A 20,143-nucleotide genomic window follows, 5' to 3' on the forward strand; every position below is an offset into this window, starting at 1 on the left:
AAGGAGAATTCATTAGCCATTGATTATAATATAGCCATTTCTCAGCACTCATTTCTTTCCACTGAAATACATCATGATGAGCACGATAATGCCAAAACAAGATTGCTGATTCATTATCTAGGGTACAAATACACATTTAATTGATTGACACTTTATTGAGCTCAAAGCAGGATTAAGCATCTTTGCCTTTGAGGGAAAGCAGGGACAGAGCCGAAGCAGGAAGCCAGGCAGGGGGAGACGGCACAGGTTTCCATTGCAGGAAAGATGTGTCCCTCTATAGTCCCATAGTCCTGTCTTGTGGGCAGACTAACCCATGTTCTGTCGGTTGCCATAGCCCCTGGGATGGGTGTCCTTCCAGTCATCCCGCTGCTGAACTTGGTGGAGTGTTTGCTCATCATACTCGTACTCATCTTCCTTGTCTTCCTTTTGGTCCTGATCTTCCTTTTCCTGATCTGCTCTTTTGACCTCTGATGTTGTCTTGGATATTTCCTGATCTGGTAATGCTCCAAATCTTGGATGCTGATCATACCACTCACTCACTGTCATAGATGCCAAACTTGGATAACCAGCTCCAAATACTTTGGCTTGGGCCACATTACGAGTGAGAATGAAGGGTTTCATTGGAGGCTTGTCCTGAAGAGATGAGTGAGAAGTCGAGGCCTCTCCGAAAGAGTCTTTGTCTCTCAGGATCTTTATCTCCTGGTCAATGCTCTCTATCTCTTCCAAGCTGATACAAACCCACCTTCGGAGGTGAAGGAGGTAATACTCACGAACATGCTCATCGTCTACTTGACCACTTTCCACAGCAGATCTCAATGCAGACAACCTATGCTCCACCTCCTTCCTCTGTTTGTATCTCTCTATTTTAGCCTGTCTTTGAGATGCCATAAGAATGAGGCTAGGATAGGCCTTGGGGGAACTAGCAGTGTTATTTTCAGCTGAGTTGTTCTTGGTTTGAGGCAACTCAAACTCTGCCACATGATAGCATTGGCACTGAGTTAAGTAGTTTAAAAAGTGTTCTCGAGCACACTGCAAATGATCTAGACGTTTGCTGGGGTTAACTTGTTTCATGGTGAGCGCACCTTGAAATGCTGGCACCATCAGGTACTTGAGGTCAGTGGAGGCAATCTCTTCCAAATCTTCATTTTTGCTGAACAAGTCGAGCTGTGATAACATTTCAGCAGCCTTCTTAAGGAGGTCTAGTCCCTTCAACACCTTGCCTTGGATTATTCGGGAAGTGGTGGGTTCAGCTGCTTCTTCCACTTCATCCAAAAGTTGCTGGATGGTTTCGAACAGTTCAGGCAGCCGAGGTAGCAGTGAATAGTCTTCTTTTTCTGTGGCTGATGCCATCTTGGGAAAAGGAATCAACATTAATTTTTGTATTAAGTTTATTTTGAGCTATACATTATTAAGTTAATTAATTAAACAACCTATTCCCCTTTGCAATAATGTTATACAGGTAAAATTGAAGAAATGAAGGTACTGTGAAAGAATTTTAAAATGGTACACAAATGTAGTATTTTATAATTTATCACTCCATTATACTGATCATTGTAAGACTTCAATTACTATATTAAAATCCAATGGTTGGATGTGAGCATGTATTATACATCTTCAGTGCTCCACTGTTCACTCTGTTAGTACCCAACAATAATTTTTAATCAACTGGAAAGCTGAACAGGGCTTTGATAAAAGTCCCTCAAATGTGAAATACCTTACTGAAGTTCATCAACAAATGACATTCTAAATTAAACTTTAGTTAACAAAATTCCTATTCTGATAAAAAAAATCATTCTTCTACCATACATATAACAGCTTCTTGCAAGCATTATGAAACCATGCATTTGAAAATCTTACAGTAATTCTCTAACATGCATAAAAGTTTTTTCCAAGATGAAGAGAGAAACTATTCCTTTTCTGTATTCTAAGAAATAGTGACAGATTTTATAAAATGATCTACTGTCTTTCAATACAGATAAGAACAGTCACTTCACTCTTCATCCCAGCCTGAATTCTCAGCCAATATTAAAAGTGCAACCTCATCATGCTTGATCCTATTTAATTAATTCCTTTCCCTCTCTTTTCTCATTCCAGCTCTTTATCCTTCCAGAAAATGACTTTGTTATTTCAATTCTTGATACTAATTATATTCTTCACTTTTTTTTGTTAGGTCTACTTCATCTTATAAGAAAATATTTTAAAACATACTGCATTAGAAACCGTGAATATTTTTCTTAGCATCAACTGCAAGTATCACACAATGAAAACATCACTATAATGAAAAAATTATGGCACTACTTCATTATTAGGAAGGAATACAATTCAGGATGTACACCTCAGGCTTAGTGCTACTTAAAGTTTAACTCCTTTGGTAGAACACTTAGTAAACTGTAGACAAAATATTTTCTCTATTTTATTTTTAACTTAATGAATTGCAGTAATATCCTAGCTCAACTCCTGCCTATACTTTACCATCACTGGTGGTTAGGGCATTTTTATTTTACTTTTCATTGTATTTCCAGAGGTCCTTGGGCACAGACCAAATAAGATATCATATGGTGAGAGATTTCATGGACGCTCCTCATTCTCTATACATTGTAAATACAAATAAAATAATAATATATGGCTTTTAAACCAGGGTAGTAAAGACTGTTACAGTCAGTCACTGACACTGTTAGAGAAGTGGTAGAAAGAAAAGTTGGGGTTGCAATGATGAGAAACACCATCCCTTTCTGAGAACAGTATCACTGATCCAGAAGACCAACTAGGAGGGAGTTCCTATGGAGCAAGCTTTGCAACTCAGAGAAACTTCATAGCTCACTGAAAGCCAATGCAAACACAGAAAAAGTAGCAGAAAAATAAAGAAGCATGTAAGTATACTTGTCAAGTTCCACTGTCTTGAAGCAGAGCCTTGGGCAGAGATTTGGATACAATCTGTAAGGTAGAGAAGGAAGCAGAATGGAGAAGGAGAGAGAACAAAGCAAGGACATGGTGTCACGTGAGTATAATGTTGATCTGATACACTGGGAATAGGCAAGACTCTATCACAAGAATCAATGGGCTTTTTCTGTAAAGAGCTATATAGTTTTTCTTACAACTACGCAACCCTGCTACTGTAGTGAATCAGCCATAGACAATAAAATAAATGTGCCTGACTCTGTTCCAATAAAACTTTATTTACAAAAAAAGTCAGTGGGATGGATTTTGACCAGGAACCATGGTTTGCTGACTGCTTCTCTAGAGTATAAATCACACCACAGAGTAGTGTGTCCCACCCCAAGGCAAGGAATTTGGCCTTTTGTATTGTGAATCAATCAGTCATCACCTATGGAGCTGGGTGGTGCCTAGCCTCCAAGACAAGGTGGGTCCCATCAACCAGGACAGTAGTTCATAAACTTCACCATGAATCAGAATCATGTGAGACTCAACAAAACACATATTTCTGGGTCCCACCCCTAGTGTCTGATTCAGTTTTTCTGGAATAAAGTCAAAATTTGCATTAGTAGCAAGTCTCCAGGTGAAATTAATGCTACTTTTGGGGGACCCACTCTTTGTGATCACTAAGATCAGATGATTCTCGGTAGGAGGGGTAGCTGTGAGCACTTTGCAGCCAACACTTACAAAAGCTAGAGGCCTGATGAACTTGCCTGGTAAAGAGTATTTCAGCAGAGCACTAACAGTGTACAGCATAATACTTCAACAAGTTCACATTATGGAAAGATATACATTTTTAAAAATATTCTTCTGAATAAGGAAATGTTTATTCATGCCATATTCTCTTATTGATAAGCCTACTTATTTTTGAAATATAATTGCCTAACCTATTTTGATCAAACTATTTCTTAACACTGAGTTATATAACCTTCAGAGTATCTTTACTTATTTATATTTGTCTTCCACCATGTATTTATTGATGCAGCCATTGGCATTGGTTGGCATACTAATTTTTGTTAAATTGTAATCTCCTTGAGAGCACAGACCATGTTTTCTCCTAATTTTATAACTATCAAGGGAAGAAAAATCTATCACTCCATAGCTGCTTTGAATCAATTATTTCCCCAGGGAAAATAAAAATCATAGCATATAGAAAATAAGGTTTCTTTATTTAGTTCCTCCCATAAATTCTACCTTGTTCTTTATATTTCTGCTAGCATAAAACAGATTCCCAGACAACTGACAGTGAAGGCATAAACTCTGAATCTCCTTAAATTTGTTCTCATATGTATTATGCTCCAAGCACTCTAATAGATTCATTGCAAGGAGACCAAAGACTCATAGATTCATTGCAAGGAGACCAAAGAAGAGAAAAAATCTTAATTTGCACCTTATGAAGGCAGTTCTTTGAGCTGCCTCCAGTTTGAGGAAAAAATATAGGTAATTGCCCTGAACTCTGTATCTATCAGGAGTGTCCAACCTTTTAGCACCTCTGGGCCACAATGGAAAAAGAGTGGTCTTGGGCCACACATTAAATACATTGTGACATGTGATACCAAAAAAATCTCATAATGTTTTAAGTAAATTTACGATATTGTGTTGGGCTGCATTCATAGCCATCCTGGACACCATGAGACCCGAGGGCTGTGGGTTGGACACCTCTGATCAACTTATCTTTCTTAATACCCCTGAAGACAAACCAGAGAAATGTGGCTTGGGGTTGTGACTACTTAACTACATAAACCAGTTTCTAAAGAGAAATTAAGTCTACCTAAAGGGTAATGAATGATAGAGTTATTTCAACCTCAAGTGTTCAGACAATCACACACAAACAAACACACAGTAGGCCACGGAGTACACAGCTAGTCAGGATGCTGGCTCAGTTAGCCAGAGCTGATGGCAAACAGAAGGGCTGAATAAAATGAGGAATATTATAGTATATAGATCAATATAATATAAACTATTATCCTATAGCAACTCCCCGCCAAAATATTTTAGGAAGTACTAAAAGTCAAATATCAAATGAATAACATCAAGACAAGTAACAAATCATAAGTCACAGGTAAAGCCAAATGCAAATTTATATTTAAAAAAGGCGGGGGGAGGAATTAGTACTCAAGAACTAATAAAAAGGAAGGATAGACATAGATAACAACAAAAAGGAGAGAGAATAATTATAAATTATCTGTTAGTTTTTATTTCTCAGAAGGTGCAGAGGCATGATTTAAAAATCAAAGGCATTATTTGATAAGGCTGAACTTCAGCATACATATCTTACAATCACACTAAACCTCTCTTAGATATATAAGCTAGAGAAACTTACAAATATACATTAACAGATGTGACTAAGAGTGTTCGAAGCAGAGCTGTTCATAAAAATAAATAACTAGAAACAACCCAAATATCTATTTACGAGAGAATAGATATATTGCACTATGTACACATAATAGAATATTATACATCAGGGAAATAAGTGAACTGTAGCTACATGTAATAACATAAATGAATCTTAAAAATATGATGCTGAGTGAAGAAAATGAGCCATATAAATCCTGCTTCCACTTAAGTCATACAAAGCTGCAGGAAAATGTTGTTCCCATCCTAACGGCAGCAACAAAAACCATATAATATACAAGACCATAACTTTTATTGAACCCATTAGGGAGCTGAGGTCATACCACAAGAACTGAATTTCCATAAGAGGCAAGCCCCTCCAGGGAAAGACAAGGCATGGAAATTATTTTCCTTTTGCCAAAATACAAGAAAAATAGGGGGCCACTCCAGAAGAAGATAAGTATTAATAATCAGCTAAAGTTTTAACAAATTCCTGAAGGCCAAATGTGGGCTAGTATGCACATTTAGAATAACTAGGAGCCCAGACATAGTGCAGTTCATAATCACACACCAGCTCTTTTCCATTGGGCTCCAATCATGCTCTCATGAAAGAATAGGGGCAGAACAGGCGATGAGAGAGATCTTCCTTCAGTGGAACAGGTATTTAGAAGGTGAATACCTTCTGTTTGGATTTAGGTACAAAACAACATACACTTCTGTAGACCATCTCTCACAAAAAGCAAAAACATTAAGCCACTTGGGGAAGGACAGAAGCCTTCTATTACCTAGAGTTACAGCAGAAGAGATAGAAACAAAATCCGTCTTCTTCTGAAGAAAGACTATGACACTCCCTTTCCTGCCACTACAAACTTTCTTGGGTAAAGGCAGACACAAACTTTTCTTCCCCAGGGCAGAGAAAGGAAAACCTTTATGTCCCAGCATGCCGCACCAATACTAAGCAGAAGTCTCTTACTCTAAGGAAGGGTCAAGAAATGCTTCTGCCCAGTACCTGCCACAGATATGACATAGAGTTTGCTTGATACAAGTGGAACTGGCAGGAACACTGGAAATGTTATATAAACAAGGCCCAGGTGCACAGGCCCTGGTTAAAGATAAGTCTTATCCAGAAGAATGAAAAAATCTCCTGGTCCCTCAACAAACCTAGCAGTAAGTGACAAGCAATAATATTCCCTCCCCGAGGAAGGGGAAAGATTGTGGAGACCCTTGCAACACAGGCATACTTGGAGTTCTGAGTGCTGAGAGGAGAAAAGGAGCACAAAAAATAAACCCTTAGTACTCCAGATCCCACAGAAAAATCAAGGTAATAGCTGTTCGTTCATGAAGAAACTTAAAGCCTGTGGTATACTGAGAGTAACTATAGCAACAACAAGACAGAAACTCAATTGAACCAGCGACTAGATTGAGTCAACCCCCCACACTAACATTCTGAGAAAAGAGAAATATCCATTCCCAAACATAAATGTTATTTACTCTATTCTCTACTGTCTATGAATACTGCCCTATATTCAATTAAAAAAGTATGAGACAGACAAGAAGCTAGAAAAAAATTATTGTCAAGGGATAAAGCAATAATTACAATGAGACTCAGAGACAATTCAGTTGTTAGAACTATCAGAGACTTTAAAATAATTATAAGTAATATAGTAAAGGATCTAATGGAAAAGTTTTATGACATACATAAAAAGATGAGGCATTTTAACAGAGAGATGGAAACTATTGAAAATGTCAAACAGAAAAGCTATAAATAATAACGATATCAGAGATAATTCTTTCAACAGTCATGTCATAGACTGCATATAGCTGAGGGAAGACTTTGTGAACTTTTGGATAATTCAATGGAAATTATTCAAACTTAAGAGCAAAGGTGAAAGAGAGAGGGAGAGAGGAAAAAAAAAATCAAAGGAGAGAGACAGAGAGAAGACACACAGATAGAGAATGAACAGACCAGAGTATCCGAGAGCTGTGGAACAATATCAAATATAAGTCAATATCTAACATAAGTCATTGGAGTTCAGAAAAGAACAGATTTCCTGCCAGAAGTTTTGTGAGTCAGAAGGAGATGAAACATCTTAATTAATATAATCAAAGAAAATATACTGTCAACCCAGAATTCTATATTTAGCAAAGTTATGTATCAACAAAGACTTTTCTCAGACTTCCAGTCAAGATGGTGGTGCAGGAAGACATGGCTCACCTCTTCACACAACCACATCAAAATTAGAACTAAAATATAGAACAACCATCTCTCAGAACTAACTGAAATCAAGTTGAATGGAAGTCTGACAACTATGGAATTAGAAAAACCACATCCATCTAGACATGTAGGAGGGTCACAAACATGGAATAGGCTAGTCTCATATCCACGTGAGGTGGATAAAGATTCGGGAGGGATATCTCAGGAGCCAGGAGTCCTTGCCCTGCACCAGGCCCCCCAACTCAGGTTTCCAGTGCCAAGAAGATAAGTCCCTACACTTTTGGCTGCAAAAAACAGTGGGGATTCATTTGGTGGAAGAAACTTCTGGAGCCCCAAGCAGTTCCTCTTAAAGAAGGCACACACAGACTTATCTACTCAGACTCACTCTGTCTAGGCTCTGCTGATGAGGTGGCAGCTCAATAGGCACCAGTGGTGTACAGAGAGAGGCTGAGGTGTCTGGCATCAAGGCAAGCAGAGGGCATTGTTCCTTTTCTGGGACCTCACCCAACAGAGCCAGCAGACTGGTGCTGTACCTAAGATTCCATCAACCTGTCTAACACTGTTTGACTCTCTTTGGAGATCCCCAGAGACTCCGCCCCACCCAACTTAAGGGCCTACACATGCTTCTTTTCCATATGAATGGTCTTGGCTTTTCTATATGAATGGCTGATCTATCCTCTTAAACAAGCAGCAGCCAGCCTCAGTGAGCCCCAGGCCAGGAACTAGCAGCCTAGATTCACAGCATGGCTTCTCCTTGGACTCTCCAAGCCCAACACAAATATCTGCCATCTCTGATTGCTTTATAACTCAAGAGGGGTGGCCCTGGGCAAAACACAGGTGAGGGTTGATTTTGGCCTGTACCACCTGGGAAACCCCAGGGGTCAGCACTCCCAGTGGACAGTTACAGACCACATCGAGCATCACCACTCTGCCCCTGCATAGCTGATTCTCCATGGAGGGTAGAGGTTGGTGGTCAGTGGTCATAGGCAGTGTTGCAGCTGACTAGCCTGGGTAAATCCCTCCCATTCACCTGCCAATAGCAACCAAGGCTCAATTACAAGAGGAGGTTGTACTCAGCCCACATGAAGGGCACACCTCAAATACCCAGTCTGGGTGATAAGGAAGGCTGTGTAACTGGACTCTACAGGACACCTACTACATTAGGCCACACTGTGAAGACATGGAGTCAAAGCAGCTCCCCTAATATATAGAAACAAACACAGGGAGGCTGCCAAAACAAGAAGACAAAGAAACATGGCCCAAATGAAAAAACAGATCAAGCTTCCAGAAAAAGAGCTGAACAAAATGGAGAAAAATAATCTATCAGCTGAAGAGTTCAAAACACTGTTTATGAGGATGCAGAAGGAATTTAGTGAGGAGCTCAGCAGCATAAAAAAGACCCAGTCAGAAAAGAAGGATACACTAATTGAAATAAAGAACAGGGAAACAACAGTAGAGTGGATGAAGCTGAGAATCAAATCAATGATTTGGATCATAAGGAACCAAAAAACAACCAATCAGAACAATAAGAAGACATGAGAATCCAAAACAATAAATAGTGTAAGAAGCCCATGGGACTACTTTAAGCAATCCAACATTCTCTTCATAAGGGTGCCAGAAGGAGAAAAGAAAGAACAAGAAACTGGAAATCAATTTGAAAAAGTAATGAAAGAAAACTTCCTGATTTGGTGAAGGAAATACACATGCAAGTCCAGGAAACACAGAGAGCCCCAAACAAAGAGGCCCACACCAAGATACATAATAATTAAAATGCCAAGGTTTAAAGATAAAGAGTTGGAAGGGTGTGTATGTAAGAATACGTGAGAAGTGAGGGGATTAAGAAGTATAAATAGGTAATTACAGAATAGCGTTGGTGATGTAAAGTACAGTATAGGAAAGGGAGTAGCCAAAGAATTTACACTCATGACGCATGTGCATGAACAAGGGTGAGGGGATTGCCTGAAGGAGTAGGGGGTGCTGGGCAGAGAAGGGGAAGGGGGGGGGGGAATCAGGACAATTGTAATAGCATAATCATAAAATATAATTTTTAAAAAATACTCTTTTCAGACAAAAAAAAAAGCTGAGACAACATAATGCCAGCAGATCTGGACTGCAATAAATTTTAAACAAAGTTCTTGGGCAGACGAAGATGGTATCAAATGCAAATTGGGTCTGCACAGGAAAGGTAAAGATCAGAAATGGTAAGATTAGAGTAAATATAAGGTTTTAAATTATTTTTCTTATTAACTTTTAAAAAGCACATATGGTAACAATGTATTGTTGGGTTTATAACATGAGAAGTAAAATGTATGACAACAATGGTAAAAAAGTGGGAGGGAAGAAATGAAAGTTTTCTGTGTAAGGTTCATATACTCCATGTGCAGTGATATAATATAACGTGAAGACAGACTACAAATATTTAAAGACACACTGTAAACATTTGAGCAATCACCAAAAAAAATTATAAAGGAGCTTTTACTAAGAAAACAAGTGGACCTGGCTGGTGTAGCTCAGTGGATTGAGCGCGGTCTGGGATCCAAAGTGTCCCAGGTTCGATTCCCAGCCAGGGTACATTCCTGAGTTGCAGGCCATAACCCCCAGCAACCGCACATTGATATTTCTCCCTCTCTCTCTCTATCTCCCTCCCTTCCCTCTCTAAAAATAAATTAAAAAAATAAAATATTAAAAAAAAAAGAAAACAAGTGGAGGTGAAATAGAATCTAAAAATATTCAATTAATCAAACAACAACAAAAAAAGGGCCAGGAAAAGCCAAAAAAAAAAAATGGCACAAAAACAGACCAGAGAAATACAAGGTAAGAGGTATACTTAAATTGAACCATACATATAATCATATAAAATGTAAATTGTCTGAATTCTTTAATTTAAATAATAATTTCCAGAAACTGAACTACAACATAACATTTTTACAAGCCTCAATAAATGAGTAAAACTAAACAATATTCTTTCTAGAATGGGGGTCCACATATTTATATAACATTTAAATTTTGAGTGATAAAATTCACAATACAGATAATTTCTGGAAAGAAAAAGCAAGCACAGGATCACAGCTTTAGTAATTTGGTGAAATTCTGGTTCTTGAGTTGGTTGTTGAGTGTATTCTGCATTTCTATGCTTTTACATTCCCAAATATATTACTTATATTTTGTGATATGTTAAATAAACTACTTCAAAAAGAAAATTGTGAACAACTAAATACAGAAAAATACCTCAAAGTAAGCTATACCAATTTTGAAAAAGCAAAGGTAGAAAGGCCTTCTAATTATGCCAAAGTGAGAGATTCCATAAAAATTTATTTCAACAAAAATTTCTTGAATATATATTCCACATGTAAGATGCTGAGCTATCAGTGGATATAAAATCATGAATAAGTCACCATTCCCAACTTGGATAGCTTAGTGGATAACTTGGATAACATAGTGGAGGATCTCACTGTCAAATCTCTATCTAAAAATAATATGTTGTTTGCATGTGTTTTAAAAGAACATAACAGCGGGGCACAAAGAGAAAGTCAGTGGAGATAGAGATGAAACAATATTGGCCATGTGTTGACAGCTTTTGAAGTTCTGATGGGCACAAGCGTTCACTATACTATTTTCCACATCTACATGAAATTTGAAATTTCTATTTGAAATTTCTCCCAATAAAAAGTAGGTTTGCTTTGTTTTATTTTATTTCTTTTTACAAAAACTATCTGGTTCAGTACTTTAAAATCAAATAGTAAGATGAGGAATTGATTAACTTTTTGATCAGCAGTAAAAAACTAGGTGACAGTTTCACGATTCCAAAGTTTTTGACAAGCTAGAACAATGAGCTAAATAAAAAAGAAAGAAAAAAAGAAAAAATACAATTAATAAAGATACAAGGAAAAGAAATAAAAGGCATACCCATTGGAAAGGAAGACATAACTACCTCTGCTTGCAAATGACATGGTTTGTCTCTACAGACAATCTCTCAAAGAAGCTTCAAAAAAGCTACTAAAACTAATTAGTGAATATCAAGGCTGCAGGGTACAATGTCAGTGTAAAATTTAGTATTTCTATATATTCGTAGTGAATAGTCACAATTCAATTTTTGAAGTACTATTTTCAATAGCACTCAAAAAAGAAGTGTCTATGTAAAATCTTACAAAATGAATGAGTGAAAGATCAGTATGTTTAAAACTATAAAACACTGATGAAAGAAATCAAAAGGATCTAAATTAATGGAACAATCTAACAGTTCAAAAACTGGAAGGTTCAAAACTGTTAATCTGTCAATTATCCACAAACTGATGTACAGAGTCAACATAATCCCAATCAAAATCCTAGAAAAACTTTTTTAAGAAATTAATAAACTCATTCTAAAATTCATATAAATAGGCAAAAAATGGAATAGTCAAAAGATTTTGAAAAAAGAGAACTTGGAAGTTTCACATTATTTGATTTCCAAACTTACTATAAACCTTCAGTCTCTTTTTTTAAATTATTGTATTGTTGCTCAATTACAGTTGTCTGCATTTACTTTTCACCACTCCCCCCGCCGCTCCAGCCCTCCCTCCCTTGCTTCTATCCCCTGCCTTGGTTTTGTCCGTGTGTCCTTTATAGTTGTTCCTGAAAACCCTTCCCCACCTTACCCCCATTATCCTCTCCCTCCTCCCTTCTGGTTACTGTTGGATTGTTCTTAATTTCAGTGTCTCTGTATAAACCTGCAGTCTCATGTGGGAGAGAGGATAGGCATATAAGTAATAAAACAGAATAGAAACTCTTCAAATAGATGTACCTATATAATACCAATTTTTATAAAGGTTCTAAGTCAGTACAATAGAGAAAGGAAAGTCATTTCAACAAATGGTGCTGAAACAATTGGTAGCAATAGGTAAACATATTTTTTATTGAACACTCTATCCATACCTCTCACTCTGTACAAAAAAAAAAACAAACTGAAAATCAATCATAGACCTAAATGTAAAACCTAAAACTATACGTCTAAAAAATAAAACAACATCACTGTGTTGAGTTAAACAATGATTTCTTAGATACAATAGCCAAAGCATAGTCCATTAAAGAAAACAGTTGAAAAATCAGACTTCATCAAAATTAAGAACACCCACTCTTTAAAAAACAATGTCCAAGTGTTAGATAGGTTGTGGAGAAAAAAGGAACTCTCATGTGTTGCTGGTGGGAATGTAAACTGGTGCAGCCACCATGAAAAACAATATGGGGATCCCTCCGACAATTAGGAATAGAGCTACCATATGACCCAGCAAACCCTTTTCTATGTATCTACCCCAAAATTTTGAAAACATTCATTCATAAAGATATATGTACTCCTATGTTTATTGCAGCATTATTCATTGTGGCCCAGACATGGAAACAAGTGAAGTGTCCTTTGATAGATGACTGGAGAAAGAAGATGGGGTACATACATACAATATACTACTACTCGGCCATAAGAAAAGATGAAATACTGCCACTTGTGACAACATGGATGGATCTTGAGAATATTATGCTAAGGAAAATAAATCAGAAAAATAAAATACTTATGATTTCACTCATTTGTGGGATATTAAATAAAGCAACAAATGAATAAACAAGACAAATCTCATAGACACAGACAACAATATGGTGGCTACCAGAGGAAAAAGGAGGTGGAAAGTAGTATAAAGGGGGTCAAGTATACATGACAGATGGAGAAGTGACTTTAGGAAGTGAACACACAGTGCAATATACAGATGATGTGTTATAGAACTGTACACTTGAAACTTATATAATTTTATTAATTAATGTCACCCCAATAAATTTAATGAAAAATTGTTTAATAAAAGACAATGTCAGGAGGCTGACAACACAAGCCAAAGACTGGGAGAAAGTATTTGCAAATCACATTTCTAAAAGCAGCACAAGTGTCTCTCAGCTGGGGAATGGACAAACTCGACTGCAGCATTTCTGCACAATGGAATACTACACAGCAATAAAAAGGAACAAGCACTTGATACATGCAACAATGTAACTGAGTCTCCAATGCATTGTAATGAATGAAAGAAGCCATTGTCAAAAGCCTACATACTGTATGATTTCACTGAAATGGCATTCTTAGAAAGGCAAAACTATATGAATAGAAAACACATCAGTGGTTGTCAGACTTGGGAACAGGAGACTGGGCGACTACAGAACTACACTAGGGAAAATTTTTGAGCAATGAGACTGTGAACATGATTGTAGAAGTGTTCACATACTATATAAATTTGTCAAAACTAGCAGAACTACACAATAAGTAAATTTTACTCCATGCAAATTATACCCCAATTTTTTATATGAAAAAATCCTCCCAAAATATAATTGGAGTAACTTTAAAATATTTTGTTTTATACAACACCTAAATACAAAATGATGAAGGATATATAGTTTCATATGTATCCATGCAGAAAAAGTATAAAAACAATTATGAATTCAATATGAGTAAACTCCTTCACATTGTTGCCCCAAAGGTCAATTTACTTATTGTACAGAGAATTCAAAATAAAGCAGGGAGTAATGCCCTGTTATTCTGTACCATGGAGGTTATACATAAGGCAGTTTCAGACCTGAGGCACGGAGGTAGAAGGATTATGAAGTATGTACCAGAATTTACAAATGAAAGAACCTTTTCCCAGCCAGTGTGAATTCACCACCACGGAGGTTGTTCAATCAGGGAATATGGAGATCAATTTTGAAGTGACTTAATAAGTCAGAACTTTAGGAATTCCTTCCTTCCTTCCCCCAAAACATCAATAAAGCAACTATCTGTGCCATGAACTGTAAAAACACAGGAATGTGACAGTGAACAGATAGATGTGTTTCCAGCCTAGCAATGACCTGGTTAAAGTTACAAAACTAAGCACTCTTTTTCTCCAAACTACAAAACTTGTAGTTCAGAAATAGGAATGCAGAGAGAAATACTCCCTGATTTATTTTAATTATGTTTAGGAAACTCTCAGACAGCCATGAACATGAGGAGTCAGCCAAATTCTAATTGACTGTCTATGACTAGAATTCAGGTCTGATCTGTTTTGTTTTGCTTTTGTAGCTTAGGCACTATATCTGGACTTCCTCAGCATGGTGGCTTGTTACCTTACCTTAAGTTTTTCTCCAATTAGTATCTGAAATGATTTCAGTACAAAGAGCAGAGACTAGCAGCTCATCAAATACCTCTGTTTTTACTGAGCCTCATATGCATTTAATGGTTTACAGAACACAAAACTTATGGCCTTGTCCTATAGCTTTGACACTCAGTGTAGGAGATTTTTCCAATCTATGACACACTTGTCATATTGTATATTGATATATTTTATATTTTTACTAATCCTGTGTTATCAGCCATGCAGAGTACACCTGGACTCCCAGTTATGCACAACGAAGATATTACTGCTCTTACCTTTAACTCCACCTCTGCTCCCTCCCAAGGAGAATACTTCTACTATCAAGATCAAATTTGTCCAATATTGTTAATTAATGCAGTAGCTTTATTTCTTTCACATTTGGACCATGACTTCTCATAAAACTTTAATTTTCCAGAAGTTTCTAATTGCCTTTTTCTTCTTGATGTAATAATGTTGCTTCTCTAATATTGCCAATTTTCCTCTGATTATTCTTTCTATTGATTACAATCCACTTCCTTTTTTTTTTCACGAACAGTGTCTTCATAGAGGCTTCTGTCTTTGCAATTTTAAACAGTAATGTTTTTAGACCTCTGCACAAATTGTTGTTACAAGCTATATTTTAATCATACTCTTTAGTCCCATAATTTGAAATTGTTTTAATCTTTTTTCTTAGTTTTCACCAAAATTTCACTAGAGGTGCATTATTAGAAAGGTATCATAAATCTGTAGTAAGGAGGGTATAACCCTGAATATATGGAATGTTTTTATTTTGTTCTCAAAAATAACTTGGCTTGAAATGGAATTCTAGATTAAAAATGGCTTTCCATCAGAATATTTAAGCCATCATTCTGTTGTCATCCACCAGCAAGTGTTGTTGAAGCAGATTTCCGCTAATTTGGCTCTCATTCCTTATCCCTGTTGTTTTCTTTTCCTTTCCAGTAGCTTTAAAGTACTCCTTTTTCTTTGATATTTTGAAATTTCATGATTTACCTCAGTTTATCCATCAGGGTCCCCATAAGCATAGATGGCTATTTGTAAACTCAGGAGTTTTCCAGGCAAAATCTGTAACTGGCCCCCCTACCCAAAGGGCAAAGTGAGACTGAAGGCTCAGGTCACTCCATATTGGTAGGTTGTGGGTTTAATAAGCAAGAGAACTTATACACAAGGCTTGTCTTGGGACGCAGCAAGATGAGTTGCTCTCCGTACCTGCCCATCATAATCTTAAGTTTATATTATATAGAGGTCTTAACTGGAGTCAGTCATGTATATTGTCAAGAGACTCTCAACAACACACCCTTCTGTCAAGACTGTGCCCTTGAAAATGTCTTTGGCTGTGGCAACATGGGAAAAATGTACATTCCAAGAAAGGTTTGTGGGGGGAAAGTAAGGAGCCTCCAGTTGCTCAGGTCTACTAGCTCATGGGTCAGTGGGTGGTCACAACTTCCAGATGACCTCTAGATAACATTCAAATTAATGAAAGTGTTGAGGATTTAATATGGAGTATAATTACAAAGGAGTTGGGGCTGGAGGTGTAAAGGAACCACAAGTGATAATGTCATAAATCAGGATTAGGATTTGCAGAGCCATTACCACCACTAAACCCTAAGGGACAGGTAAAAACAGGATCACCAGAGTCATACACAAAAGACTATTTTGGGAGGAGCTGTGACTTGTGTTTGAGAAGCACAATCAGCCTGAAGAGACTCCTCAAAGGACCCAGGAGAGTAAATACTCTGAGCCTACCTTTCTGGCTTCCTCCCACCTCTAACTAGAACTCCCATTGGCCAAATCCACCCAAAGGCTCAGGAGATTGGGACCAGTGGACATCATCCATCCTATTAGAATGTGGTAAATGGTGGAAATTGAATGTGGAGGGACAAAGAGAAGGTAGTGACTGTAATTGTGCACTGATAGCCACACTGACACAATGTACACTATAAAGAAAGAAAAAAAAACAACCCAGGAGATTTTGTTAAATTTTTTCATTAAGGTGAAGAATGAATGCATATTATATTTATTGACCTAAAATGCACAGAACATTAAAACATTTAGCTCTTGAATAAAGAGGTAATAAACAGATAGTAATGGCCAACAAATTTTTGAATTTATGCTTAATTTGAAATACACTGGAGTTTTTTTTAAAGATGCTATTGGGATTCTGTTACAATTTAAAGTCCCATGATGCATGAATAGAAGCCTTTATTGTTACTTTATATTTTTGTTTAAAGTCTCGAGTTTTTTAATGTCAAGAGATGTTTAAACAGCAATCAAGTTCTTTCTGTCAGAGAGAGGAGACTATATAAATCCCCACAGTCTTCAGAGTTAGGGAGACCAACTTCAACCCAAAGATGGTATTCTAACTCCATCACCCACCAGCTAATTGAATTTAGGCACATTACTTCTGAATTTCACATCACTCACCTACAAAATAACACATTAATTATTATAATTGAGATAATTCTGAAAATGCCTTACTATCAAGTCACTACATAAAAAAGACCTATTCTCACTCACACATTTACAGTCTATTAGAGAAGGACAATTAAATAGGGAATTATTTAAACTAAAATGAACGTATAGAAAGTGTTAGACTAGGGAATGTCGAGGATCTATGGGGCAGAAAGTAAGAAAACCTTATTTTGATAGAGGGCAGGTATAACAGTGAGTATGACAAGTGGAATAGGCCAAGGAAAGTGTGTTGAAACATAATGTGCCTGGCATGTGATTAGTCTCAAAAATGTTAGCAAATATTAGTCAGTCAGTACAGTGTCAGGTACAAATATAATCAGTAGATTGACTAAATCTACTGATTTAGGGGAATAAAGGAGTCCCTGAAATCCAAATGGGCATTCAAACCCATTCTGTGGGGGTTTTTCTTCCCCTGCTATTCAATAAAATCTCAGGCAGTTTCCATAACTTGCCCACTCCCTTCAAGATGATATGTACATACTAAATACATACATACATACATACATACATACATACCTATACTGGTTATTATAAGTCCAAAAAATAATTTTGTTTCAGTAATTAACATGTTTATTTCAGTAAACATTATTCAAAAATTAAAGCCCCTCTTCTTCTCCTCCAGGAGGATGGGTGTTGGTTTGCAACCTTGGGAGTTGCTGACATGACTTTCAAACTGGCCCTTGCATGGACGGCTAAAGAGAAACATAAAAAGGAGGCAGACCAGACCACATAGGTAGATGGCAGGTTTAGTTAACAAAGGAACTTAAGAGAGACTTTTTTGGTGTGGCCTGTCTTCTGTGGCTGCAAAGTGAGTAATCACCACATCTGCCCATAAGAATCTTGAGTATACCAGGTCTGTCCAGAAAAAGTCCAGGCATTGTTAATATAACAAGAACAGTTTGCATGACATTGGTGTAACCTGAAAGCCAAGCAGAGCACAATGGAATGAGCATGTGTGAACAGTGATGACTTCACTGTGCTAGGCAGTGGGGGCAGTGGATGCAATTGAGTGAGCATGTATACTGTGTAGCTATCACATTCAAAATGACTGAGCCAGTAGAGCAATGAATCTGGATCAAATTTTGTGTTAAGCTTGAGCATTCCTCCACAGAAACTATTTGGAAGATTCAGCAGGCCACAGCTATGGGCAACTGGTGATTTGCAGCTTCATCACAACAATGGGCCCGGTCATGCATCATCACATCTAGTGCAGTTTTTTTGTGAAACATCAAATCACCCAGGTGACTCAGGCCCCTATAGCCCATATTTGGTGACCTGCAACTTCTTCCTTTTCCCAAAACTAAAATCACCTTTGAAAGAGAAGAGATTTCAGAACATGGATGAGATTCAGGAAAATATGATGGGGCAGCTGATGGCAATTGGGAGAACTATGTGAGGTCCCAAGGTGCCTACTTTGAAGGGGACTGAGGTGTCATTGTCCCATGTACAATGTTTCATGTATCTTTTTCAATAAATATCTATTTTTCTTAGTACACAGCTGGATACTTCCTGGACAAACCTCATCTACAGAGGCCAGTTACATATGCCACTTATACAGTCTCAGCAACCCTTTACTCTCCCGGGTTGTGCCCTTGAAAATGGTTCCAACTGTGGGAATGATGGCCTGAATGTACATTCAGGGACAAGGGCAGGAATGAGGAGCCTCTGATTGCCCAAGTACAGCTCTCAGGTCACTTGGCTGTTACTTCTTTTCAATAACCTCTTCCAACAATGGTCTAGCTATTTATTACTTTCCCACCTCATTTCTACCAGCCCTGGTCTGCACAGGCTCTTCCAGGATAGAAGAGAGAGAAAAGAGGTAAGGGACAGAAAAAAGTGTTACTTACCTGATATTAGTATTCTACCCTTAGTTTCCTTTGGATTTGTTGCAGTCGTAAATGTCAGTAAAAGGTGTCTACCACCAATCTTATGACGACAGGAGTCCCCAATCTGGGGTTCAGTAAAAGGAGAAACTTTATTCAGGTAAAAAGTTTGCAAACCAGAGAAGTACACACTCCTGAAGAAACTGAAAGTGCTCCCATGGAGACAAAGGGCAGGCTCCTTTTTATAGAGGAAGTTCCTGCCCTAGTCCCTGATTGGTCCATTTTTATGTAAATGAGGAATCATATTTTATAAAGTCTGATTGGTCCATTTAGCAATATCCTGATTGGTTAGAATCATACATTCTGATTGGTTGTTATGGAGCTACTCTGATTGGTCAGTAAAGATGCAAATGAGGATACAGCTGTACAGTTCTGATTGGAAGAGGAAGGACTCAGCTCATTGGTCAAAAGATGATCCAGGAACTCCTTTGTAAGGGTTGGCTCAGATTGCAGGAAAACTGAGTAGACTGGCAGCTCAGTCTGTAGCTTTTTCTGTGAGAGGCCTCTGTAGGCAATGACTGCTAGACTCTAGTTATAAATTTTTGCCCAGTTAACCATTAGGAGTCCTTTTTGACAAATATATCCCTTCTCAAGGTCCACAAAAACTAAGTCTCTTTTGGGATTGACAGAAGTTTAGACTCTTTTTCTGGGGTTCTTCATAGCATCATCGTTAGGATTTTTCACCTAAATTCCCATAACAGAAGCAATGCCTCATCTGTCTGGTCCCTTAAAATCCCCACATTTCAGTGACCTACTCCACACAAACTCTCCCTTGTGAGGACCCATCACTAATCCTTATTAGAGAAAGCTATTTTTAAAACATCTCTGGACAGATTTTGTCTCTTATTGTTTATCTGCTTGTCAGGCAAACCTCACCCATCCTTTGCTCCGACAGACTGGAGTTTGGGTTTCCCTAAGACTACCACCTCACCTCACTTTGCTGTAGACACATCTAACCAGCCATAGCCTCATAAATTTGGGCCTTTCTAGGCTTGACCTAGGGCTACAGAAAACAGAAGTCAATCTCTTAGAGTGGTTTCCTTGAAGCAACTCTCGTTCAATTTGGGGTGAGTGTGAATAGAGTAGGGGGTAATATAAGAGAAAATGCCCCGGAACTGCAACAATTTTTCCACATGCATTCTCTATTTAACACTTTATAATTCCTTTTA

General features: G+C 37.6%; 1 protein-coding gene across 1 annotated transcript; it reads right to left on the reverse strand.

The window, feature by feature from the left end:
* Positions 1–306: 306 nt before the first annotated feature.
* Positions 307–1,350, reverse strand: LOC123805604 (immunoglobulin-binding protein 1-like). Its single transcript, XM_045818263.1, has one exon. It carries the CDS (start codon positions 1,348–1,350, stop codon positions 307–309), a length of 1,044 nt encoding a protein of 347 aa, XP_045674219.1.
* Positions 1,351–20,143: the final 18,793 nt, after the last annotated feature.

This window comes from Phyllostomus hastatus, unplaced genomic scaffold (genome assembly GCF_019186645.2).
Source record: "Phyllostomus hastatus isolate PE091 unplaced genomic scaffold, TTU_PhHast_1.1 phas_scaffold_317, whole genome shotgun sequence".
In the NCBI taxonomy this organism is placed as follows: domain Eukaryota; kingdom Metazoa; phylum Chordata; class Mammalia; order Chiroptera; family Phyllostomidae; genus Phyllostomus; species Phyllostomus hastatus.